Source organism: Salvia miltiorrhiza, chromosome 1, assembly GCF_028751815.1.
Source record: "Salvia miltiorrhiza cultivar Shanhuang (shh) chromosome 1, IMPLAD_Smil_shh, whole genome shotgun sequence".
Taxonomy (NCBI): Eukaryota; Viridiplantae; Streptophyta; class Magnoliopsida; order Lamiales; family Lamiaceae; genus Salvia; species Salvia miltiorrhiza.
This window is the reverse complement of record NC_080387.1, coordinates 72,892,450-72,919,580: the sequence shown is the minus strand read 5'-3', so window position 1 is coordinate 72,919,580 and position 27,131 is coordinate 72,892,450. Positions and strand designations below refer to the sequence as shown.

At 36.1% G+C, this 27,131-nt stretch overlaps 4 protein-coding genes, 1 long non-coding RNA gene and 1 other non-coding gene across 6 annotated transcripts; 3 read left to right on the top strand and 3 right to left on the bottom strand.

Annotated features, from left to right (window-relative positions):
- Positions 1–485: 485 nt before the first annotated feature.
- On the bottom strand, positions 486–2,224 carry LOC131005930 (probable E3 ubiquitin-protein ligase RHC2A). Its single transcript, XM_057933051.1, has one exon. The coding sequence runs from the start codon at positions 2,012–2,014 to the stop codon at positions 827–829; it is 1,188 nt and encodes a 395-aa protein (XP_057789034.1). The 5' UTR covers positions 2,015–2,224; the 3' UTR covers positions 486–826.
- A 6,823-nt stretch (positions 2,225–9,047) lies between these two features.
- Positions 9,048–11,116, bottom strand: LOC131012773 (putative glycosyltransferase 7). Its single transcript, XM_057940793.1, has 2 exons — positions 10,748–11,116; positions 9,048–9,905 (listed from the first exon to the last, which is right to left on the bottom strand). Exons 1-2 carry the CDS (start codon positions 11,114–11,116, stop codon positions 9,048–9,050), a joined length of 1,227 nt encoding a protein of 408 aa, XP_057796776.1.
- Positions 11,117–13,223: 2,107 nt separating this feature from the next.
- Positions 13,224–14,499, bottom strand: LOC131005936 (putative glycosyltransferase 7). Its single transcript, XM_057933057.1, has one exon. The coding sequence runs from the start codon at positions 14,443–14,445 to the stop codon at positions 13,303–13,305; it is 1,143 nt and encodes a 380-aa protein (XP_057789040.1). The 5' UTR covers positions 14,446–14,499; the 3' UTR covers positions 13,224–13,302.
- Positions 14,500–16,368: 1,869 nt separating this feature from the next.
- Positions 16,369–17,279, top strand: LOC131006058 (uncharacterized). The gene is made up of 3 exons (XR_009095412.1): positions 16,369–16,474; positions 16,970–17,119; positions 17,212–17,279. It is a non-coding gene; the product is annotated as an uncharacterized LOC131006058 (long non-coding RNA).
- A 6,397-nt stretch (positions 17,280–23,676) lies between these two features.
- On the top strand, positions 23,677–26,344 carry LOC131005900 (glycerol-3-phosphate acyltransferase 5-like). The gene is made up of 2 exons (XM_057933020.1): positions 23,677–24,422; positions 25,130–26,344. Exons 1-2 carry the CDS (start codon positions 23,865–23,867, stop codon positions 26,063–26,065), a joined length of 1,494 nt encoding a protein of 497 aa, XP_057789003.1. The 5' UTR covers positions 23,677–23,864; the 3' UTR covers positions 26,066–26,344.
- A 399-nt stretch (positions 26,345–26,743) lies between these two features.
- TRNAV-UAC (transfer RNA valine (anticodon UAC)) lies at positions 26,744–26,816 on the top strand. The gene has a single exon. It is a non-coding gene; the product is annotated as a tRNA-Val (tRNA).
- Positions 26,817–27,131: the final 315 nt, after the last annotated feature.

Below are 27,131 nucleotides of genomic sequence, written 5' to 3'. Positions count from 1 at the left end.
CTAAGTACACCAAACTCAGACGATCAATCACACAGCATTTATTCCCCTATCTAATAGTAGCTACTCACTCAAAAAACTGAAGAAGACGACTATAGCAACAGATAAATCAAATATAAGTCTATAGATAGCACTCCAAAAACTGAAGACGATTTTAGAAACAGATGTATCAAGTGTAAGTTCATAAATAACATCATGCCGAATGCATTACCTTCAAGAGCACGCACGCACTCATGTCAAGTACGCAAAACAACACACAACAATGGTAAGTTCACATCATATACAGCTTGCGCAAAAACAGAAAGCATTCCCCTCGCATATCTCCATACGAAAACATAATATGATCCGCAGCATTCCCCACTGGACTTAACACATCAACTACCAATCAGTATGATGTTCAATTCACATCAAGATATCAAAGAGACCATAACATAACCCAAAGATATGCTGCTGCATAAAAAATGTGATGCAAAATTGCAAATGACACATTCACAAAAAAAGGATCCACTTTCATTGAGCTTTATACGCGCACTAAGATATTTAAATTACAAAATCTCAAATAAAATAGCATTACCAAGGTAACTACATATTGTGCAAATGCTACAGAGGAGGGCAAAATAAAAGGGACTCTTGAATTTAAGAAAGCAATTTGATACATTGAATGGATACTCCTCTCCCCATTTCCCACAAAGCCAATTCGATATCGCGAGAGGCCTTTGGATCATGGAGAGTTTATTACCTTTCCACCATCCTTCACCACGACAGCCACATTCGAATTCAAAAATTGGAGCACCACATGAAAAATCACCATCTCCAATCCATCCAAAGCTCACCATCTCCTTTCACTCCCATCATTCACTTCAAAACCCCATCCTCTTCGCTGCAGTGATGTAGAGCTAATAACTGATGACAACGAGCCAGTGCCGCTCCTCCTACTCATCCTAGAGTCGGAGCTAGAGGTAGAAGTCGATGATCCACCTCTCCCAAAGCAAGCAAACAAACGATTGAAGACTCTCCTCACTCCACCCCTCTCCCTCGATATGCTACCTCTAGAACCCCACGAAATCCTCCTCGGCGCCCCATTGTTATTGAAGGCGCCGTCCATCTCCGTGTAAACCACCGGCAGCTCCCTCTCCCCGCCTCTCCTCCCACCGGAAAACCTCCCCACAGCAAATCCGCCACCGGGCAATCTCCATATCGTCAAACCAACCGTCTCATCATCGTTCCCGACCTCATTCGCCCGACTCCCTTCATTGACATCGTGACCAACGCTAACATTTTCATTGTCAGTCGGCAGTTCATGTCTACACACGGGGCACGAATTTCTCAGCGACAGCCACGGCAGAATACAATCCTGGTGATACAAATGCTTGCAGGGCATCTCACGAGCCTCACCCCCCACCTCGAAAGCCTCTTTACAGACCGCGCAATACGACTCGATAGCTACATGATCATCGGAAATATCGATCGTTGGCATAGACTCGATGGCTGCCTTCGATGCAGGCGGATTGCTGTCGATTCTCCCAATTCCATTCGTCTCAATTTGAGCCAATTGATCCAGCAACCTATCGAAACCAGAACCCAGCAAGAACTCCGACATACTAGCTGGCAACGGTCTTAAACCCGATCCTGCTCCGTCGTCGTAGAACAATTCAAACCCTGCTCCGGCAGCAGCTCCTCCTCCGGCGGCAGCTCCTCCGCCACCCTCATTCGGTCCGCGAAGAACAATAACCGGATTAAACGGCGACCGATCGCCCCCATTCCTGCGGCTCCTCCTCAGCCTCGGGCTCGAGCCCGTGGCCGCGCCCGACCCCGACCCAGGCCCCGAATCAGGCGTTCGCATCATATACATGGCGGCAGCGGGGAAACGGCGCCTTCGCGAGTCGGAGAGCGAAGATCTATTGGGAGTCTCGATTTCCTCAATGAATCCACTGCTGCAATCGGGGCAATTGACGGAATCTTGGGTCCAAACCCTCACGAAGCGGTTGCATCTGTAGCACCAGTAGGTTGAAGACATCGATTTCTGCAGAAAAAGCTAGAGATTCAGAAAGAAAGAATCCGATTTCAGATCTGAAGGATTGGACTCTTTCTCTATCAAGAAATCAAGAAGCTGGAGAAAACATTGGGAGGGGGAGGGCCGCGGAGAGAGAGAGAGGGGAAGAGAGAGAAGGGGCGAGCTTCGGGTTACCCAGAAACGAAATGAATTTGAGGGCGACGAATTGGGGATTATATGAATGGGGGCATTCTACGGTAAATAAATTGGGGGAGCAGGGGCAAATCTGGTATTCTACATCGGGATGCTGGCTTTTGATCAACGCTTGGAATGCGGACACGTGTCGGGCTGTGGAAACTATGCTTAATTTAATCATTTGTGTTTGTGTTTGGCGATGCTTTCATGTTATATTCTCCAAGATAGAGATTTTTTTTTCCTTTTATTGTTAGATGCAAAAAATAAGTTCCTTTTTTTAATGCCTAAATTTAGAGTCTTTATTTCCTTTTAATATCAAAATTAAGGTTTCCCTTTTCTTTTCTTTTCTTTTTTTCCTCGTGAAAGCAGAAAGGAGAAACTAATTTTTGGAGAATTGAAATTTCTATCATGTTGAATTACAAAAATATGTTTTGTATGATTTAATAGAGAAGCACATTTTTATTTATCATAAATGATAGTCATACCTAAACTCATGTGCCTTTCAATGTCGCTGATATCATTGGTTGGACGAGTTTGAATATTTGAATAAGCATTTAACTCTTGAGAGTCATTTTAATCTTTTTGAAGAAAATACTAATATTGAATATTTTGGGGGGTGTGTGTGGGTTTAATGAATTATTTTGGTAAAAATTTTGATGCCAAATAATTACTGACGGAGCCCACTGTAACTCTTTATAGACTACGGTGTTATCGATTACGCAGTACAGTGTGATTTGATGACGAAACAAACGATATCAGATGGACATGTGATGCTCATAATAAAAATAAGGAGTGGCTATCGATGTAGAGACACAAATGAAGAGTAACTCATGATAAGCTTCTAAATCAGGAAATATGAACAAACTGAAGCACACTACAAATGGATGAATTATGAGACTACAAATTCAACGACAGTTTTCAAGATTTGATAAGTACTATTCATATCAATAATTATGAAAATATTTCTATTATAATTTGTTATTTTAGAGTATAAATTAATCAATTTGAACACAATACATATTCCATACAAGTTATAAAACAAATGAGTTGTTTTATCAATAAATTCATACTAAAAAAAGTGGATTAGCGAAATGAGAAAATTGTTGATATTGAGATGTGGCGCGCCACAATTGGCTGACTGGGATCACATGTTTGATTTGTTTGGCTCTACACTTAATTAATTAATTTATTTATTTATTGGCCAGCCACCCAACATGGCATTTAATTTTTGTACCTTTCCTTTTGTTTCCATCACTACTAAAGCAGGAATATTCTCTCAATATCACTAATTAGGGCATTTTCTTAGGCGACGCTCTTCCATTATTTCCCTTTAACTTGACTAATTAATTTGCTATCAATGCAGATTAAGTATTTACTTATTATCTTTATCACTTAATTTATAACTCGAGAGTCAAATTATGCTGAATGGAGGCTGACGTGTCTCGATAGAAGTTGATTTGGCAATTTAAAAAAAAAATCACTATACATCATAATTTTACTCTTTGTTGTGGTCCTTACACGATTGCGTACGGTATTGCGCGAGGTATAGCCATGACTCAAAGACGTCGTCGGTGTACTCATAGGTCGTGGCAAGCGTCGCCAGAGTAGTGCGGGTCGTGCGGCTGCACCTTCTTGCCCGGGTGCGCGAAGAAGTAGACAGTTCAATCTTGCAATTTGATTTGAACAATTTCAAGTGAAACGACTTCGTGTCAATTAATTATTTCAACCTATTTTGATGGGGTCACACTGATTATAAATCTAACATCGACTAAATTTCTACGTGTATATACTGTATCCATATTATCAATTAAAATATGAAATTTTAAATGTAACAAATCACAATATTACTATTCAATTTCAATCTTGTAACTGTAACATCTCATTTATTTTTCCGATTCTATCATGTATAGCTTAATTAATTTTTTCCAATTTTGCAATTACATTGTAAAACAACATGACTTTACACTAAAAATGATATAATAAAGTATGGAAACATTTTACTTTAACGTTGGTAGTCCTTCAAAAGGTTAGGTCTTTATTTCATAAACAAAGTTGAGTACTCAAATGGTCTCTTTGGGCACGAAAGCATGGTTACTATGGTCCTATATTTCCTAGCAATTTCACATGATTTTGTGGTGCTTGTTTCTACTTTTTGTACCCACCTTTGCAAGCCTAAAATTATAGGCTTTTTAAAAATGACATTGATGCAAACTAGATTAGGATATTGATGTAGATATATGTCTCGACATCGGAGTCCACGGTATAATTTTTTTTTAATGAAAGATAGTGTCTCTAAGGTTTGGTAAATTAAAATAGATACTATACTACTCTCTTCGTCATGCGAAATTTGATCATTTTTTTTCATTCCAAATTTTAAAGAACGATAAGTGAAAAAAATAAAAAGGTGAATAAAAGAAAAAATTTTTACCATATAAATAAAGTGATCAAATTTCGCGGGACAACCCGAAAAAAAATACTGATCAAGTTTCACAGGACGGAGGAAGTATATTGCTTGATTTTATTTTGTTTCCACCTTCGGGAGTTATTCAATAAATTCTTCTCTCTGAAGTTCAAAATAAAAAATAAAAATTTAGTAGTTTACTTCCTCCGTCCACAAAAATTTATCACATTGTGTACAGTATGAGTTTCAATAAAATGTGAGTAAAGTTGATTGGAGTTGTGTGGATCCTATTAAAAAATTGTGGACAAACCGGAAATAGAATTATGGTAATTTTTTCGTTGACGGAGCGAGTATATATTACTCCCTCCGTCCACGAAATGAGTACCCATATTTCCTTTTTCGTCCGTCCACGAAATGAGTACCCATTTCCCTTTTTGGCAAGTGTACCCCACACATCTCTTTAATTAATACACTCAAAAAGTGGGACCCTTACACTATTCACACTACACTCCATACATTTCTTAAAACCCGTGCCGTCCACAAATGGGTACTCATTTCGTGGACGGAGGGAGTATAAAAACATTCTTGTGTATATAGATAATTAATGAAACAATATCATAAAATAATTAATATTGTATGTACAAATAAACCGATCTATCGAGTTCTACTACCTTATATTTTTTGTTTATCGTGACCTTTTCCACTCATTTTATTCTAAATAATTGATATAACTATTTTGATCCTTTTGTTAGGTATCGTTTGGCTTAACAACCAAGCCAAATAATGTCGAAGTTGTTATGTTCAACTGAGACTAATTACAAACAATTACTATTACAATTTTATGGGAAGTCAAACCAGCATCAAACTGTGCGACATAATTAAAATTTAATTAACGTGTCATAAGATTAAGGATCTTGATCTTCATCCCATGATGCGAAATTTAAAAAAAAAAAAAAATGTGACCCTCCACCTAATTATTAATTAATTCCAGTTGGGAAAATCTGCGATTGATTAAGGAGGTCACTAATTTGATTATCGACCCTAATTACTGATTAGTAGGGAAGCACCGACATAATTAGTCATGGGTATTAATGTAACTCTCGATTTGGTTTGATATTAATGTATTTATTTTATTTTTAAAAGCACAAACTTTTTTATTGAGAATTCAATTAAATTACGTATGCCCTATACAAAATAGAGAATATAATTGAAGAAAATAAAATTAGTGTTTGATAGTTGTTGTTTTTGCATGTGATATTAATATTATTGTATTTAAATAAGCTACCAAATTTTTTGGTACTGTATGTATAATACTATATGATGATGTACCAAATGAATTTATTATGTTATCTTTTTAGTTCTATATTAATTTTGTCTTTAATTTCAATTTAATTTTAAAATGATTAATTATCATTGATTATAAAATAGCGGATTACAAATATTTTTAGTATTTAATTTTCATTTTTAGTCAATAATTGATTATTAATTAATATTGACTATTTCATAATTAGGGTATATAATTTTCTTAAGCTTCAACTTTTAATAGTAAATAATATATTAAAAAAATATAGTAGTACTAAATTTTACTGAGAAGTGTTGGAAACTAAATAGAATTTAAATAGAATTTAAAACTATAACTTACAACCATATAGTATATGATTAATTAAATTATGTTATCTCTATTATATATAGAAACATATAGTAACATAAAAAAAAATAAAGGATAAATCTAATGGAACATTTTCCACAACCTTTTATTGTGTGCTTACATATAGAGAAACAGCAAAACAAAATTTTGGGAATGGGCAGAAGCTTTTGCGCTGTAACGTTTTTTTTGTGTTTCCAAAAGATTGGTTATGAAAAAAAGCTAATTTAAAACTTAAAAGGGACTGATTGAGAATCAATCAATCAACGGTTTAAATTAAATACTACTTATATGCTTTATTAATAAACAGACAAACTAACAGAATGAATTGAGTTGTATTTTATACGGAAGCGGCAAAAACTATATACAAATATTTATAAATACTTCGATTTTTAAATTCGAAAACTTTTAAGGTACTGGTTAATCTTATGGCTCGGATCTTGATTCAGGTGATAAAATTTAGGATTGATAATTTTGAATACGATACGAAAACACGATACGAAACTGCACGAAATTAATGAATTGGTGTCAAGCATTTATCAAATTCGTGTCCTTATCGTGTCGATTTGATAAGAGCACGATAATTTCGTGTCGGATTCGTGTAACCGGTTAGAGTTAATATTATTATAATTATTAATTCTTTTTAATTATTACTTTAGAGTTAAGGTTTTTTACATTTTGAAGATTTTTCTCTCTAGTTTCATCATTTATTCTGTCGTCAAGCAACGCAAAATTCATGTTCTTCTATATTTATTTGATTATATAATGAAATACCTCTTGTAATTCTAAAATATATATATATATATATATCAATTTATACATGGAGATTATACATAAATTTATGATATTTGTATCCTTACTAAAACTCGTTTGATGCGCAATATGAAATATAGTGTGATATATTTGATTCATATGTCTTTTATTATATAAAATATTTAAATTATATCTGGTTAGGATGTATTAAAATATCTATAATAAATTCATTATTCGATAGAATGTATTAAGTTATATATAAATTTAATTCGAATACCTAAAATATCTCTTAATAGATTTGGATTTAAAATATAATTATTCGTAGTTTTGAAAATAAAAACATAGAAAATGTTCGACGATCCTAGCTAAAATTGAATTTAATGGGTGTAGTAAGATGTGGAATGATTATTATTGAAAGGAGATTGAGCTATATATTTTACAAAATAGTATGAAATAACTATGTTTTCTTCACATAATAACTGTTTATATTTATTAGTATTTACTTTCTAGCTTATTCGAAAACTTTTTCTTAACGAAGGTTTCACAAAAATAGGAATAAATTATTCAATAAGACGGCAACATAATCATTCATCAACTAAATCAGCTCAGATTATATTTATATATAAATATGTATAAGAAATTAAAATCTGAATTTTTTTTCATTACTATAAAATGACAAATCTCAATGGCCAATGCTTAAGACATAACCTAGGCAACCTATGGTCGTATTATTCTGGCAAAAGAATCGTTACGCATTCAGGATAATTCAAAATTCCAATTTTTATTTTAATTTTTTTATAAAAAAAAAGGAATAGTGATATCATATCATATAAAAATAAAGCCGTAGTGGCAACTTGGGACCTTACTTTATTTGATAGAAAATGACTAAAGTAGGGAACCAAAATAGTAGTGGTTGACTAATTATTTTGTTCTTTTTCATCAATTGAATAATAATCACATAGAATACAAGGAAAATATTGGGAGTTGCATTTCGGTTATGGGCATAATTAACCATATCAATTGGTCCATTCATTTATTTTTAGGTCAATCTATCAATTTTCTACTATTATTGATATTTTTAAGAGACCAATCCATTCAACACCTAAACACGACGGATAATAAATGTGGCATAATAAAGTTGATGCATCAGCTTATGTATCAACAATCTAAGTCAAAAGCCCTAATATCAGCATCTATTTGGGGTATTTTATACCGATGGGAAAAATCAGAAAAAATTGAAAAGTGGTGTATTTTTTATTTTTTTTTAAATTTTAAAGGTCATGGAAAAAAATCAGAATTTACTGAAATTAAGTTCGTGTATTTTACGACAAATATCTATTTTATTGAATTATTGAGCCATTAGTTTTCAACTTTAATACTGATCATCTGTTTTTTTCTCGAACTAATCATACAAATATGTTAGTTTCGAATTGAATTGACATTAATTGGCGAAAGCTTATTTAATTTAAATAAAATTTACTATAAGAATTCTTATGTATTTTCAAGTGTATCAATTGTTATGACCAGTCGCTATAATATGGTAAAACCTCTTCTTCATATCGAGTTTATTGAAACTAATGAGGTGATTGAAAAAATGATTGTTTCTAATATGTTGAAATAGGTCACACTATTCATGTTTTAAAAAGTATAGATAAATTGGTTTCAAAAAGAAAATTATATAATTAAAAATTTATTATGGGGTCTTAGTGAAGTAACTATACATAGAGTCGGCCCAATAAACACATTGAAATCCCAAAAAGTTTCAGCCCAACTAATTCTATGATTTCAGCCCAATCTATTCTCATTTGTCACACTGCAAAAGAGGATTTTATCTTTTTATGAATGAGGAATTGTTCGAGCAATGATAGAATTGTTGTGAAAATACAATAGATTAATTAATATGAGAAGAGGACTTATTTGATAGAGTGATGTGTCTAACTCCCATTTCCATTTTCAATTATTTTTCGTACTATTATATTTTAATTTTTAATAAAAATATGCCAAATCCCTCATACCCGAACCTAAAAAAAGAAATAACAATAAAGATAAAGATTCATATATTCTCAACTCGAGCGATCGAATCGATACGATAAAGGACTGATGAGGGAGCCGTTCCTTAAGTCGGGGTGCACGAACCCATAATTTTTCAGGACTTGATTATCCGCAAAATTGAGCGCTCTCTCCATCTCCACCTTGCAGGTCTCCCCGTCATACTCGAGGTTGTGGTCCCCGCTGCACGGCTGGCACCCCGTGAAATGCGTCACGAACGGCCGCCGCCATCCCCCCTTTTCGGCGTGCCTACCCCTCTCAGCCGCGTACCCCGCACCCGCCGCCTCTGCGTGTCGGCGTTGGCGCCCCTCGAGCTCCGCGTACCTGCCGCACAGCCCGTCGAACCGCCCGACGATCATGCGCCAGTAGCCGTGCAGCGCGTACCGATTCTCCACGTAGATCTTCTCGCGCCATTTCCTCCTCCCTTTCAAAATCAAATAAATGAGCGAGCTCTGATCATCGTTGTCGGGGAGCAGCCTATCCTTGATAGTGGAGCTCACGGCTCGGGCCCATATCTTGTAGTTCGAGCTCTTCGGGCTCATCCCGGCCCAAACATCCAAGAACTCCATGGACCATTGACAGTTCCGTATCAAAAAGAGGCCCGCGTTGACCGCGACCCAACTTCGATTGACCAACAAGTTGGGCCAACCGTTGACCACGAGGTTGTAATCCTTGTACCTCTCGAAGGGGATCTCGAAGTCCATGTCGGTGAAGATAGCATCAGAATCGGCCCAAAACAACCACTCTGCTTCTGGATGGGCCACCATCGCAGCTCGAACTGCCGGCGTCTTGGCCCAAGCCGATCGCATCTTCGGGTGCAACAAGGCGTTGTTGTAGAAGATGTTGCAGCCGTGGATTCTGCAATAATCAACCTTGTAGGAACCCAAAATTTTATGATTATTTTGTTCATTATAGTAATATTTATTTAATTTTTTAAATATTATAAAATCCAAAATTATACATTATTTATAATCAATAAAAATACATACCATTGTATGGTATGGTATAGATAAAATTTTGCTTTCTTCAGCACCAAGTCAAAATCTTGATATATATATATATATATATATATATATATATAGAGAGAGAGAGAGAGAAGGGTTCAACAGAGAAGCTAAATATTGTGGAGAATAGAGAATTCGTAAAATAAAAACGAACAGATCTATAATTTTAATGAACAGATCAATGTACCGCATGAACAACAATTTGCCCCGGGTTCGAATCCTGCTGGTGGCGAGTTTTTCCATATTTTTACTAAATACGTCTGTTCGTTACTTATGTTGATCTGTTCGTAAAATATATACATTTGTTCGTTCTCTCGAAAAAGATAATTCTCTGTTGAACTCAACCCTATATATATATATATAGATAATCTATGGTAGACTTTCTTGAATGAATTCATAATCTTAAATTTAAATTTATCATGTTACACATAGAATTCATTATGTTTTCTAAATCCATAGTTCCAATTTCAATATGGCTTTCTCTATACGAGTTTTAGACACAAGAAACGAGTCTAAAGCACAAGAATCCCTACAATTCCATATCAGTATTTAGACACAACAAATCAAAAAATCATAATTGAAGTGTTAAAGAATTTCTCTCCAATATCCATATGTACCTACAAAACCGGTCGATTTAATAGATAAAACCGTTTTCTATCAGCGTTTTTGTTGTAGTGTGTCCCATTGTGGTTCAAATTTGAGTTACAAACCTTATTTTTGAAGAATCTTAGTGTGAAATGATCTCCCAATGGATCCTTGCATGGCGACGACTGAGAGCCAGTGACAACGAGAAGGCGATTTTCTGACCGCGAAAATGCGGGGTGGAGTTCAAACCAACGGCTTCTCTTTTTGTCCCACTCGAGCATGGGCACATCTATGGCGTATATGTTCGTGGGCTCATCGTAGAATGTCGGATCCTTCGGTTCCTGTAGCTGACAAACGAAGTCGTCGGGCTTAGGGTTGGGGAAGGGTGAGACGCGGAGCGACGGCGGCCATGGATCATCGGTGAAGCTCCATAAGAGAAGAAATATTACAACCGATGCGATGCTAAAGCTTTGGAGATTATTGCGTCTAGCCATTTTGTAGTTCCAATCACATTGGACATGATTTTGTTATATAATGTGAAATTAATCGTGCCGTTTTATTCAAATTACAATTTTGTCACTTAAATTTGCAATTGATTGCAAATTTAATCTTTAAATTAATATGTGAAATTGACTTGCCTCTTTAAATATGATGATCGGTCTTTAACTAACATTCAAGTTGGCGATTCAATGAAGACTTAAAAACTTTTATGTAGATTCTATCGATATGTAATTATCGAAATGGACAAATGATTAAATTAATTTGAATATTTTTTCATTAGGATAAGTGCATTTAATTGTAACAACCACCATTTAATTAAGGTCATAATTGTTCGTTTAATAAGGATAATCCATATTATGTCAATATTATAGATAGCATGTAAAAATCAATATATAATATTGGTACCCCTAAAAAAAATTAAAAATCAATATATATTTTTTTTACAGTAAAAATCAATATATATTGGTACACTGTCCGATATATTTATAATCCAATTTTCATCGCTAGGGAAGAAGTTGCAAAGACTATTAGGCTATTTTTCAAATTTCTTAATAGAATAATACGTGGAATTTATTTTAATAAAAATGAGTGATGTTTCTAATAAAGGAAAACTAACGAGTTTGTTAGATCTGTTAAGTAAAGATAATATGGAATCGATTGAATATCAAAGTACGAACACCTACAAAAACTGAAAAAATTGTACAATAATCTAATAAAAAAAAAGAATTAATAAAAGGGTCTTTAAATGTATTTTGCTTTAATTTTTTAAGTGGCATATATTGGCCATTTATTTATGTTAACCACCGTTGAATAGAGCCATAACTTTTTTTTTTTTAATATATATATTACTTGGGGGAGGAGTAGCTGTGGAGTTTGAACCGATTATATGTAACCGTCATAAGTTAACAATCTCTCGACAATTAATAAAATTTGTCGACTAATTCATTTTTCATCAGTTAGCTGTTCGTCATAAACTGCTACATCAATCAACTAACTTCTTCAGCTGACCTATCAATTATAACTTGTTAGATGCTATCAAACATAAGCTAATCCTATTAGAGAGCGTTTACATTAGAGGATTAGCTTTAATAGATGAAATAGTAAGGCTAATTCTTTGTTTATTTTGATGAATTGAAAATTTGAGATATCTCAAGGCCCTTGATTATTTCTATCATTCAGGCTGGTTTTGTTTAATTTTTATCCCATGAAAATTGTGAAATTGGAGAAATCTTATTTTTGAGAATAAAAATACTTAATTATACATATAATCAATTATGCAAAATAAATACCCCTTCAACAGACTGCTGATTGACTTGACTGATAATTTTACTTGATAGCTTACTTGATAGGAGGGGACCACATTGAGTAAGGAGGCCGCATTGGGATTACTTGATAGCCTACTTGATTTTTTTAGTTTTGATTTTTGTATTTTTCATTTAAGTTTAATTGCATAAATTTAAATTAACACAATTTACTTCAAATTTAAAGTGCATTAATTTTGAAATCTTAAACATTACATAAAACTTAATAAAATAAAAATAAATCCTAAAACTAGATAGGAAAAAAAAATTAAAGTTTAACCGTCTAAAATAGCCGTTGGCTATTAAATAAAAAAATTTTTTGAAATCGGCTACATAGCCGTTAAACTTTAAATTCAGCATTTATTATTATTTTTAATTGGGCGCGTGTAGAACACACGCGCCCGAAATATGGCCGAATGTGGGGTGCTCGTAGCATCGAGGATTCCTCGCTTTACTCGAGTAAGAGGCATCGAGTAGAGCGATGCCAATGCTCTTACAATACAGACTACTTTTTTTCATCAATTTGATTTTTTCAACCTCAAAAATGTATGAGCTGGAATATAAAATATGCGCTTCTCCAACATTTTTTTTGTAGGACTTGCTCTGTTTCTTCTATTCTTCAAACTTTTGGCACATTTAAAATTAAATATGATGGTCTGACTTAGATGTAGAGGAGCAATTCACCTTATCTTAAAATGATTATAAAGAAGAACTTATCTACGTACAATGATAAACTTCAAATGTGTGTATTTAGCCATATAGTTACAATATCAATTGTCGATTCACAATTATTTTCGTATTAAAAAACCCATCCCCTCCATCCCCCAAAATCCAAGAAAATAAAATAAAGTAAATAGAAAAATTTTCGATCCTAACTCTCAGTTAAGGTAACCGAATCGAGCTCGTCTATAGCTAGACGACAAAGAGGTGATGAAGGAGGCACTCCCTAAATTCGGGTGCACGAATCCGTAATTCCTCAACACTTGATTATCAGCAAAATTGAGCGCCCTCTCCATCCCCGCCGCGCAAGACGCCGAAACATTCTTCCCGCCACACCACCGGCACCCCGAGAAATCCGTCACAAACGGCCGCCGCCACCCACCTTCCTCCGCCTGCCTGCCCCTTTCCGCCGCGTACCCCCCACCCACCATTTCTGCGTGGCGCCGCCTCAGTGCCACCACGCGCTTCTCCAGCTCCCCATACATACCCCCGAATTCTTCAAATCTACCAACGACGTCGCGCCAGCTGTCGCCCTCTAGATTCAGATTCTCCACGTAGATCATGTCCTTGAAAGTGGATTCCAAGATTCCACCCCATTTTCGATATTCAGGGCCTGGGCCCATGCCGGCCCAAATATCCAAAAACTGCATCGACCACTCGCAATTCCGTATCAAGAAAAGACCCGGGCCCGAGCCCGGGCCCATCTTCATCGCCTCGGGCCGACCATGGACAACGAGATTGTGATCCTTGTACCTCTCCAATGGAATCTCGAAGTCCATGTCGGTATAAACCACATGGGCCTCGGCCCAAAGCAGCCACTCTACTTGTGGATGGGCCACCATCGCGGCCCGAATCACGGCCCAATTCGAGAATCCGTCGCTGTAGAAGACGTTATACCCATGAATTCTGCAGTAATCGACCTTGTTCTTGAAAGACCTCAGTAGAAAATGATCCCCTATAGAGCTCCTGCATGCCGGCGGCCGAGAGCCCGTTACGACGAGGAGGCGATTCTCCGAGGGCGAGAACGTCGGGTGGAGTTCGAACCAACGGCTTCTCTTCTCGTCCCACGCTATCACGGGCTCGTCTATGCTGTATAATGTAGTCGTGTTGTCGTCGTAGAATGTCGGATCCTTCGATTCTCGGCCCGTTTCGATGCGGGCTTTTGCACGGGCCTGCAGCCCGCAAACGACGTCGGATTTGGGAGTGGTGGTGATCATGGTGAAGCTCCACAAAGGGAGAAATAGTATTACAGCTGACGCCGCAGCTCCGATGCATAAGGTTTGGAGATTGTGTCTCGCCATTTGTTAATTAATAATATTTCATGGAATATGTCAATATATTGTGCATAATGATACTATTAGAGGAGTATTTATTTATTTATTTATTTATTTGAATTTGATTTGGATAGTCACTAATTGCGCAATTTAGTTGTGATGATCACTCTTTAACTAATGATACTACTGATTAGTATCTTAAGAAATAAGGAGAAAATGGTTTGTATGTGGAATATTGTAATTATTGATGAGGACAAATAATTAATTAACTTGTGAATACATTTTTCATTAGGATGAATGGGCATTTAATTGTAATAATCTATATATATATAAAAGTAATATAAGCTCTATCCTACGTGGCGTAATAGAATCACTCTATTCTAATTTTCCTCCATTCTCATTCATTCTTATTTTTTCTAAATTTTTAATCAATAAATTTCTATATATCTAATTTCAAACCTATCATCAACAAATTTCTATATCTAATTTCTTATACATTAATTATATCCCAATCATGAAAATCTATATATATATAAAAGTAATATAAGCTCTATCCTACGTGGCGTAATAGAATCACTCTATTCTAATTTTCCTCCATTCTCATTCATTCTTATTTTTTCTAAATTTTTAATCAATAAATTTCTATATCTAATTTCAAACCTATCATCAACAAATTTCTATATCTAATTTCTTATACATTAATTATATCCCAATCATGAAAATTTATATATTACTTCGTTAGAAGGAATCTAAATATGAGTACAATTGTAAATGCTATTTAACAACACATTCTAACTAAAAATGCGAAACTGAAAATATTGCCAAAAACATGAGGAAAAATTAATTTTTAAATATTGCCAAAAACATGAGGAAAAACTAATTTTTACATGACAACATATTCTAACTGAAAATGTGCAAATGAAAATATAACAAAAAAAACATACAATTGTAAATATGACAACATATTCTAACTAAAAATGTGAAACTAAAACAGGAAAAACTATTTTCGTTAGAATATATGACAAAACATGACATTTTAATTAAAAATATAGCAAAAAAAGAACAAGATATTTAAATTTCTATATATCTAATTTCAAACCTATCATCAACAAATTTCTATATCTAATTTCTTATACATTAATTATATCCCAATCATATATATCTAAAATGAGTATTACAGTCCAATGAACCAGAAAAGCACGCAGCACACCAAGTGCTCGACGGAAAGACTGAATCGAAACTATAATCTTTATCTCTTTCTCTTAATATCTCTCTCTCTTAATTTTAATTATTAATATGTATTTCAACATCACAATTATTAACAAATTATAGATAGACTCAAATTCTTAGATAAATCCTATCAAAGGTAGAATTCTTTGTCAAATTCACAATCTTATATTTCATCTATAAAAATGATCGGTTCTGCTTTCTTTCTCCTGTTCTGCTTTCTTTCTCCATTGTTCTACCGGTTGGTAAGTTGAAGTTTCTGCTCTCTTTCTACGTAGAGGTATTTATTTAGCCCGTCGAAATTCGTTGATGTATTTATAAAGTGCGTAGAATTGTGTGAATCTGGTTTTAATGGAAACAAGTATATTTTGTTGATTTCTGGAGGCAGCAAAATCTATTGTTCTTACTAATATAGATTATCTATTTATTAGTCTACGTAATGATATTCATTCAATCGAATTGGTTTTATAAATAAGGAGCTGCGTATTATATAAATATTTTTATGAATCAGCGCTATTCTTTACTTGCATTTTTCTACCAACATATCTCTAAATCTATTGTTCTTACTAATATAGATTATCTATTTATTAGTCTACGTAATGGTATTCATTGAATCGAATAATCTATATTAGTACGGGTTAGCTCTTTCTCTTAGTTCTCCCTCCGGACTTTCTATTTGCTAAGAGTTTCAATATTTATAGTAAACACTTTATTTTTGATTAGTTTATAATGTGTTTTAATTTGTGATTGTATTGATTCTGAAAATTCAGGCCGCGAGGAGGTGACTCAGCAAGTTTCTGATCGTGAAGTCGAGTTTTCAGCACAACCCGTACGTTATTTTTCATTGTATATGCTTGCCTTATTTGTGGATGTGAAATGGATTAGTTTTGCTACGTGCATCTTACATCTGCTGTCTTCAGTAAAAACATGCAAATATGTGGTTTTGGGGTTTTGTATTTCTCCTTTTGAACATACAGTATTAAAAGATAGGAGTATTTTACATTGTATAATTACAGCATTAAGTGGCATTTATTTCAGGTTCGTGCAGAGGTATCCTACTCTCTCTCCAGAAAGTGTACTGTACACTACATTCTTTTTTCCTTTTCTTTTTTAAATTGGCTATGTAAAGAAATCAAGAAAGGCGCTTTTTTTAATAGGGAGGTTTCATCTTTGCTGTATTTCTGTTTGTGGGTCGTGTTGCATGAGATCAATGTCTCTATCTGTGTTACCTATTTCAATGTCTGTCTTTATCCTTTGCAAAATATTTTTTTTGCCAATCATGTGAATAATAGCATAATAATTTATTTACTTACTCTAAATATAGGAAATGTCGACGAATAATGAAGCTATTCCTTTGAATGCCATCAAGGAAAAAATACGAAATAAATATGTGGTTGTCAGAATTTTGCGCTTATGGGTTCAAAAAGATAAATTGGGCAAGGAAGCACTTGAAATGATCGTGATTGATGAATGGGTAAGTCTTATCACAATTTTATTTAATAAATAGTTTTGTAAAATTATTAACTTTCAATTTATGCTATCTAATAACATATTTTTATTATGTAGGGCAACAAAATTCAAGCATCCGTCTCTATAGGGAACAAGAAAAAGTTTCATGAGTTACTTAAAGAGGGACAAATAACAGTTATTAAAAACTTCCAAGTAGTGCAAAACAATCCCACAGAAGTTGATTTTTAAGCATCGAAAAATTCTAAAATCATCATAATTAGATTGGATTGGTGGAAGTGTCTAAAATTAGTTTCTGAGTTCAGAGAATTGTTTGACTAAAAATATATTTAGTTAACGTCTTTTACTTTAAAACAAACTTATTTAATGCTTTATTTTAGTGAAGAAAATCATCAAATAAAAAATATAATAAATAATTTCAAATATTTATATATTTTCATTTATTCCCGTCGATTTTCGACGGGTTACCTACTAGTATCCATTTAATTCACATGGGATTCTCTATCCTTTTCTTTTTTTTCATTATTTTTTCTTTTTTTTTTTTTTTTTTTTTTTTCATTATTTTTTCTTTAAGTTTGGATAGCAAGACGATCCCTTCAACCTGCCATAATTCTCTTCAATCGAATGATTTCTGGATTTGAAATTCATATCCATAACAATATTTTTGTATATTTCAAAAAAAATATTTTTGTATATTTCAATACTATGATCATTTGTGAAAAGGGGGAACGAAAAAGTTGCTCTCTCCAACTGTAGATCTACAGTAGGCAACTGTAGATGAACAGTATGCAACTGTAGATGAATAGTACCCGGAGCATAACTTCCAGCAGCTCCATTTTTCACCGGTGACGCTGCTGCGATCTGCGCCTAGCCACCCCGACACCGGAATCCTTCCTCCGAGAAGCAGCAGTCCAGCACGTTCCGTCTGGAATTTCAGCCCGTTGACCGGCAAAGGGGATCTGCAGCCCGGTCGCCGCTGCTCATCTCCGACCGCCGTGCTCGCTGCTGTTCTGCACCTCACGATCCGTCCTAAGTCGCAGCTGCAACCACTGCTCTGCATCGGTCCGCGGCACCACCAGCGAGCTGCTGAGGCAGCAGGAGTGGCGGCAGGGGGTTTCAGGGGCGGCAGAGGTCGCGGCTGCCGGAGCTCCAGCAGGTGAAGCCGGCGGCGGCCGCCCGCTTGTGCTTGCTACTCAAGAAGCGGCGGATCGCGTGGAGCGCTTCTGGTTCCAGCTGCTGATCCGTCCGTCCGATGGCGTCAAACGGCGGCAATGGCTCCTCGAGCGTTGGTTGGCTCCCGCCGCTGTCTTTGGTTTCCGGTGGACTCAGTTCACAGGGCGACAGAGGGGCGCTCAATCTGCCGGTCGTCTCTAACAATTTTCTCCAAAATCCAAACCCTGCGATGGCCGCCCCGTCTGCTCCGAAGGGGTCTGATCTTCGGCTTGGGGGGCCGACCTCGGCTTTGCCGCCACTGGAACAGTTCGTCGGGAATGGTCAATCTAAAGCACAGCAATCCAGTCGATCTTTTGCGGATACTCTCAAACAGACGAAGGCAAGTCGGCAAGCTGATGTTCCTGCCTATGAATTCACGGTTCTTCAGCCTTCTTTAGTGAACGATAAACCCTGTCTTATCATTTCGGAAGGGTTCCATCAACGACAAGTGCGATCATTCTCTCATGCCCTGCATGGCCGGATTATCCTTCGCAAGGGGGATCGTCCTCGTTTTGCTGCTGATTTGCATGTCGAGTTACAGCAGTTATGGAAGCCGAATTTATCCTGGGAAATTATTCCTCTGGGTAAAGGTTACTTCACCCTCAAATTCTCCTCTGCGCAAGATATGGCACTGGCTTTCGCTAAAAATACATGGAAATTATGTCCGGGCATCTTGCATTTGCGGACATGGGTCCCAAATTTTGATCCATACAAGGATTCATCCACTAAAGCACAAGTTTGGATTCGTGTTTTTAATTTACCACACGAGTATTGGCATCCGGAGGTGCTTTCTGGTATTGCTAGACACGTAGGGGCACCAATTGTTATTGATGGTTTATCTGCTCAGGCTTCTGTGGGTCATTTTGCGCGTATTTTGGTTGAGATGGATGTCTCCAAGGCTGTGCCTGATTTTTTGGATGTCAAATGTGGGGATCGGGTTTTTGTTCTCGAATTCGGATATGAAGACCTCCCATATTATTGTCACTCTTGCTGTGTTGTTGGTCATGCTACTACCTCTTGCAGAAGATCTAAAGAGGGGAGGAATGATACTGAGGGTCAGTCAGCTGGCAAAGGTACCGACCCAGCCCCTGTTCAGCAACATCGCTCCAACTGGAAACAAGTGGATCGTAAACAGGCCTGCTCTGAGGCTTCTCTTGAGATGGTTGTTTATGAGAAGGGTGGAATCCTGACCCCCTCGAATCGTGACTCTGCTCTTGGGGATGACGAGATGGACACCTTCCCGGATTCAACAAGGAAGGAAGTCGTTGGTTCCCTAAATCTTGGATCGGATGCTGCGCAGGTGGAGGTGGACCTTCACAACCCCTTTGCTGCTCTGGAGTCGTTGGATGCTGAGGTTCAGTTGGATAATGATGTTGTCTCTGAACACTCGGTTGGTGATAACAGGGCGGACAAGTCTGTTGGTATGGAGATTGTTCCGGTGATGAATGACACTACCCGACATCCGGTGGAAAATACTATAGTGTCAGATACACAGGTTGATATTGTCACTCTGCATTGTAGCAATACAGACATGGCTTTGACTGTGACGCCAGGAAAGGAGACAATCCCTGAGACCCAACTTGGGTCGTCTTCCTCTGCGGAGACTATGCTTCAGGTCCCGCAATCGGATCTAGCTTTGGTGGTGATGCCAGGAAAGGCGATGATGGAGGATTCTCCCATTCCTCGCGGCCGTGGGCGTCCAAAGGGTTCTACCAAGAAGGGGAGGGTTTCCGATTCCTCTATAAAGCACCGGCTCCGGCGTATAATCAAGAATGGTATGGATATGAGTAAGAGTCGTGCGGATGGTGCCGTTTTGCAGGGCGCAGGAGCACATATTGTGCCAGTGGAGTTCTTGAATAAAGTCCAACATGCTCAGGATGGAGGTGCGCTTCTACAAAATTTTGTGATTCAATCTTCTTCCGACGCTGCTCGAGCTATGTCGGCGGTGGTTTCTAAAAGATGGGGAGATATGTTGGATGACGACGACTCTGTGGATGAGGATGAATCTCTAAATATTTTCTCATAGTTTGGGTGTTTGTTTTCGTTTACCCGTGGTTTCTCGCGGGTGTTTGAGACTGCTTTTGTTTTGAATCTTGTCTTTCTTTTTTTATTTCTAATAAAATTTCTATTTCAGCAGTATATTTCAATACTATATATATCATTTTTTTTTCTCATCACCGATTTGGTCATGTTGAAATTTTGGACTGCTAATATGATGGAAATAACGTTAGCGAAGTGTGATAGTAATATATATATATATATATATATATATATATATATAGGGAGAGGTTCAAATAAGAACCATTAAATAAAATTAGAACAGAGAACCATTTTAAACCATTCGATCATCAAGATCTACGGTGGATGCATCATCTTGGTGGATGAATGCAGATCCTGGGTTCGAATCCTGAAGGGAGCAAAAAATTTATTATTTTCGGATGCATTAAATTTAATAGCGAATGCATTAATTTATATAGTAGATGCATTGATTTTAATGGTTCTTATGTTCTCACGATAAGTGTGGTTCTCACTATAACCGCACCCTATATATATATATATATATATATATATAGGTGTCTTTTTTCTTTGTTTTTTTGGATTTTTTTTAAATCATATGTTTACTAGAGATGAAAAAATGATAAAATATTGAAAAATATTTTCACATCACTATCCAAAGATAATATTATCCGATATTGGAGAGAAAATAGTGAAAAAGAGTTGTTCGAGAAAATATTTCACCTTATCTAAATAATTTTTTTTCCATAGTAAACATGTGAAAGTTGTGGAAAATTGATGAAAAAATATTTTTTTCTTAATTTTTCATCAAAGTAACTAAACGGATCCTAAATGTAAATAATAAGCTATGAATCTCAGCATATATAGACTAAAGCTTGTACGTTGTTATATTTGAAATCAATCAATATTATTTGAACTCTTGAATTTTGGGTCGTGAGAATTATAGAGTTTTACGAGTTAATATATCGTGACTTATCATTACATTCTTAAAGTAATTAATTTATTTTCATTTCTAAATCGTTGCATCCAACATTTCTGAAAAAGTATAGTGTTGAGTGTAGTTTTGCTATGAGTACACTAAATATGCCACCATCATTTAAAAATTAAAGTTAATTGTTGTAGATAACTAAATATTCTTCATATATATATACAATTACAATACAACTTTACAAATAATAAATACAATATATTCCTAATTTTTTCAACATAAAAACGGTAATGTTTTGAGTTTTACACGTTAACTTTGCCAAAAAAATAAAATAAAATTGGGAATGATAAAATAAAAAATTTGATTAAACATATTGTATTATTATACATATATAACTCATAAAAGATATGCAATCTCATCTTGCTGAAACTTTTGCAAGAAGCGTTTTATGATGATCAAGAAATCCACAAATTCCCAACCTACTTAAACCCTAAAGTGCAGCAAATTTGGATTCACACATTCAAATCAAATATTTCTTCTCAACTAAAATAAGTTAAGAGGTTTTTCTTAGCTACCTTTGACTCCAAAAATTCTTAAGAAACTTGAACTTTTTAAAAGTATGTATACATTATTATATTAATTGTATGTTAATTTGCTGTCAACCTTATCTATTAATTATCAGAAAATACTATTGACAGCTGCACAGTAACCAGATTTCTCAAATTTTCAATTTTCAGTTGCATTAATTATAATGTGCTGGCAGTAGTAGTATTGGTTGTATTTTATATTTTATTTTTTGCCTTGTGGATATTTTCTGCTAATAAACTGACCCCGGTTGTTAAAAATAGATAAATCGAAGAAATTTAAGCTATTAATTTAAAATTTGCAGGTTTATTTATTAACATTTGAATAATAAATTGAATTAAATGACAAGCAGTAATTATGTGGTACTGTATACAATTCTACAAAATGTTCCCAACTTTAATGGTTTCTTCAAAATCTCTCAATTTTTAGCTTTTTTTTTATATATAAAATATCCCCCAATTTTTAGCATTTTTTAGAAAATGTCCTCAACCTATATTAAAATACATACAACTTTTCAGTGTTTTCTAAAATATGTTCAGTTGCACAAAATTCGGCAACAATGAGTTACTTCACCGAATTTTAGATGGAATATTTTTTTCCATCTCACTCAATAAATTGACATCATTCCACCTAAGAATCTGGTGAGGTGACTTATCGTTTCATCGCCGGATTATATATATAACATGATGCTTTTTGAAAAACGATGAAAATTGATGATATTTTTATGAAAAAAGATGAAAATTGGAGATTTTTAAATATTTTTTTTTTTGGAATATTTATGAAAAAACTTAAAGTTGACAGGTTTCGGAGAACATGAAAATTGAGGATATCTCGTAAAAATTGAAAGCTGGAAACACTGAACATGATTAACATTGCATATTAATAGAGATTAAAATGCAAAGTGTTAGTAGAACTTAATAATGGTGAAGATATTAGTGAAGTGTTGCTCCATTATAACAATAACACATTCAAATTAAAGACCATGCAATTTTTTAAATAATTTATAGTTTATTCCATTTTATTATAACATTAATACACACCTGTCAAAAATGTATAAGCCGAGAATTATTACAACTAGCTAGAAAAGAATCAACCCCCCCCCCCCAAAAAAAAGATTAAAAAAATGAAACTTAATATATTTAATAGGAAGATATATATATATATTCTGCTATTGCATCACATTTACACAACAGGCGATAAGAGATCGACACGTCGAATTGGAGAAATAAATTAATAAAATTGAACCAAGAATTAATTAGGAAAATCGAAGTAAAAGCTCTAAAATTAGTTGACCGAAGAGATTACATACTAAACTACGTTCATAATAATATCTACTTAATTATGTCACAATATATACGTAATTATATAATAAACTCTTAATAATCTAGAAAAGAAAAAAAGAACATTAATTATAATGCTTCCAAAGTTGAAACAGAGACCTCAGAAATATCCTTATTCACAAACGTGGAGTAGCCAAGAATCACTCATGCGTAAAAGCCCCTCTTTTTTTTTTCTTTTTTTTTTAATATTTGCATTTCCACAATTATTCAAAATATACGGCTGCCTGCATTAGTACGTGACCTAATTTTGACAACACCCAATTTTGGGTGGACACGTGGACTTCTCCAAATACAAAGACTTCACATTCTGACCAAAGTTGTTGAGCTTACGTTATCAAAAAAAATTTCCTAGCTTAGTAATTCTGAAAAAAAAAAAAAAAACAACAACCTAGCTTACGTGGCGTGTAGACCCAAAAATTGAATTTCAAAATAATAAAAAAGGTGACAAGTTGTGTTATAAATAAGACCTCATGCAAAATGGTTTGTTGCAAACTGATAAACAGCCTTCTCTTTCTATTACACCATAGTCGTATCAACCTTCATCTAATTTTCCCTTCAACATTTTCAATTCACTTCTTCATCGTTATAATCAAAATCCCAATTTGTTGCATATAATTTCTCGAAAGATATTTTGCAAAAAAACTAAACGAAATTTATTTTAGCTTAGGGTTATGGAGTCCGTCGTTGCGGAGTTTGAAGGGGGGATTTTGAGGGAGCAAGATGTGTTTTCCTACTTCATGTTGATAGCTTTCGAGGCGTCCGGGCTGATCCGGTTCGCCTCGTTGCTGGCCCTGTGGCCCGTGGTTCGCCTCCTTGAGGCGGCCGGGAGAGGGGACCGCGGCCTGAAGCTCACTATCTTCGTGGCCACGGCCGGGGTCCCCCTGCAAGAGATTGAGGCCGTGGCGAGGGCCGTGTTGCCGAAGTTCTACTTGGACGACGTCGACATGGAGGCGTGGCGGGTGTTTAGCTCGTGCGAGAGGCGCGTCGTCGTCACCAAGATGCCGAGGGTGATGGTGGAGAGGTTCGTGAAGGAGCATCTTCGTGGGGATGAGGTGGTTGGGGTTGAGCTTTGCTCGAATCGATTTGGATATGCGACTGGCTTTGTGGAAGGAGATGTTGGCTCCATTGTTGCTAAGAGAGTTGCTTCATTGTTTGGTGATCAAGAGCCTAGCTTAGGGCTTGGGAGGCCTAGTTCTACTTGTGGTTCATTGTTCCTACCTTTGTGTAAGGTGAGTTTTGCTAAGGAATTAATTAAACCCTAGTTTCAATCTTGTTTGTGTTGTTTTAATATTTTATGTTAGGGTTCGCATGCAGTGTATGAACTTTTATCGAATTCTGATTTTGCACGTGAATTGAAAATTTTGTTTTCAAACATACGATCTTTTGGTTATTCTAATTTTTTCATACGTTGGACGATGTACTAAATGATAAGTTGGATGCTAATGCTATTTCAGTTAGTTACGATGAAGCTAATTTGTTACTTCAGCTAGCTGTGATGATATTAATTCGTCGAAAATTGACAATTGTGTAAAAATTAAAATAATTAAAAATTTGTGTATTTGGAGTTAGGATTTTTAATTCATCTACGAATTCAGAATTTGATAAAAGTTTACATATGTGTTTATGTACAATTTTCTTTTATTTCATTAGTGCATGTATGTCACATATAGTCATAATATTGTTAGAGGAAACACTGATGTATTCTAATATATATGACACTAAAAATTATGATATGCTCGTATCTTTTTTTTTCTTTGGACTTTGGGAGAGGGGGAGCGATGAAGTTTGAATCCTGAACCTCACTGTTCGTAGATAAGAGTTCGCACCCTTTGGTGTCTAATAGGACATGACATGCTCATATTAGACATGTTATATTGTAGCAATTAATTAATTTAATCCGAAAGTCTAACTAAAAACTGCATGTTGGTTGAAACAGGAACAATGTCACCCACTTCTAACCACCACCAAGAAGCACGAGCACCACGTCGTCCGGCCGCTGCCGGTGATCTTCCACGACGGCCGCCTGGCGAAACGGCCGACGCCGGCCACCGCCCTCCTAATCCTCCTATGGATCCCCATCGGCATCCTACTCGCCGCCATCCGCATCGCCATCGGGGTACTCCTCCCCATGTCGGTGGCGACCCGCATCGCCCCGCTCCTCGGGGCCCGCGTGGTGGTCCGCGGAAACCCTCCCCCGCCCGCCTCCGCCTCCACCTCCGGCGTCCTCTTCGTGTGCACGCACCGAACCCTAATGGACCCGGTCGTCCTCTCGGCCGTCCTCCGCCGCCGCATCCCCGCCGTCACCTACTCCGTCTCCCGGTTCTCCGAGATCCTCTCGCCGATCCCCACCGTCCGGCTGACCCGGATCCGCGACGTCGACGCCCGGAGAATCAAAAACCAGCTGGAGAAGGGCGACCTCGCCGTCTGCCCCGAGGGCACGACGTGCCGGGAGCCGTTCCTCCTCCGATTCAGCGCCCTCTTCGCCGAGCTGACCGACAAGATCGTGCCGGTGGCGATGAATTACAGAGTAGGGCTGTTCCACGCGACGACGGCGAGGGGGTGGAAGGCCATGGACCCCATTTTCTTCTTCATGAACCCGCGGCCGGTCTACGAGGTGACGTTCCTGAGCCAGCTGCCGGCGGAGGCCACCTGCGCCGCCGGAAAAAGCCCGCACGACGTGGCGAACTACGTGCAGAGGATTCTGGCGGCGACGCTGGGGTTCGAGTGCACCAACTTCACGAGGAAGGATAAGTACAGAGTTCTTGCCGGAAATGATGGGATCGTCGCCGACCGGAAATCGGGGCCGGCCGGCGAAGTTCTTGACGCTTTGAAGAAGATGGTCGGCAGCTTCATGCTGCATTCGTCATATTAATTGTCTATTTTTATTGGTTTTGTATAATTAATAATTCTTTTTCTTTTTTTTTAGATTTTTTCGTTTGGGTTTTTTTGATTTCTCTCTTATAATTTTTTGGTTTGAAGGATTTTTTTTTTTTTGGCCTTGAAGTGTTGAATAATGAATTGGAAATGATGGATAATTATATGTATATTTAGATGTGGGGGAATTTTTTTTTGCCCTATTTGTAAATTGGCACTTTTTGTGTGGGGATTTCAATTCTTTTTAGTATTATGCAAAAACCTCTTACAATTTGTAGTTGTTGCAACATTTAATTTTTTTATAACAATGTATGAGTGGATTCAAGAGAATAGATGGCAAAAACCTAACATCTGAAGCATGTAATTTGGTCGTTTGGTTTGTAGGATTAAATTGGATTAATTTGATAACATTATATTTGATTGGATGAATGTAAATAATATACGATAGGATACTTAATTTCGATATTCTATAATAAAATTAATTTTGAACTAATTCAATCTCAAATAATCTACAAATAATTTAATTTCGAATAATCGGACGTCCATACAAAATTTGGATTTTATAAGTTAGAACTATAGTCTATGGATTAGGATACAAAGCCAAAAACAGCATTGGGCTTTTATGTTGTAATCTAATTTTGATTTAGCAATTTATCATACAAATTACTATCAATAAGTTGCTGTGGTGTAGTGGTTATCACGTTAGTCTTACACACTAAAGGTCCCCAGTTCGATCCTGGGCAGCAACATTTTGTTTTTCTCTGTTTATTTTTTTTGCTCCTTTGTTTAATAAACGACACGGTCGGATTAGTAATGAAACATTGTCATTTCATCATAATTAAGTTCAAAATTTTATTCTCTGCAATTTAGGTCTAAACAGTTGTGAGACATTTTATTTTCTCCGTTTATTTTTTGATCATTTGTTTAATAAACGACACGGTCGGATTAGTAATGAAACATTGTCATTTCATCATAACTAGTATGCTCGCCCGTGCGATGCACGGCGAACATCGAAATCGAATAATATTTTAAATAAATAAATATAAATAATTTTTTTTACCAAT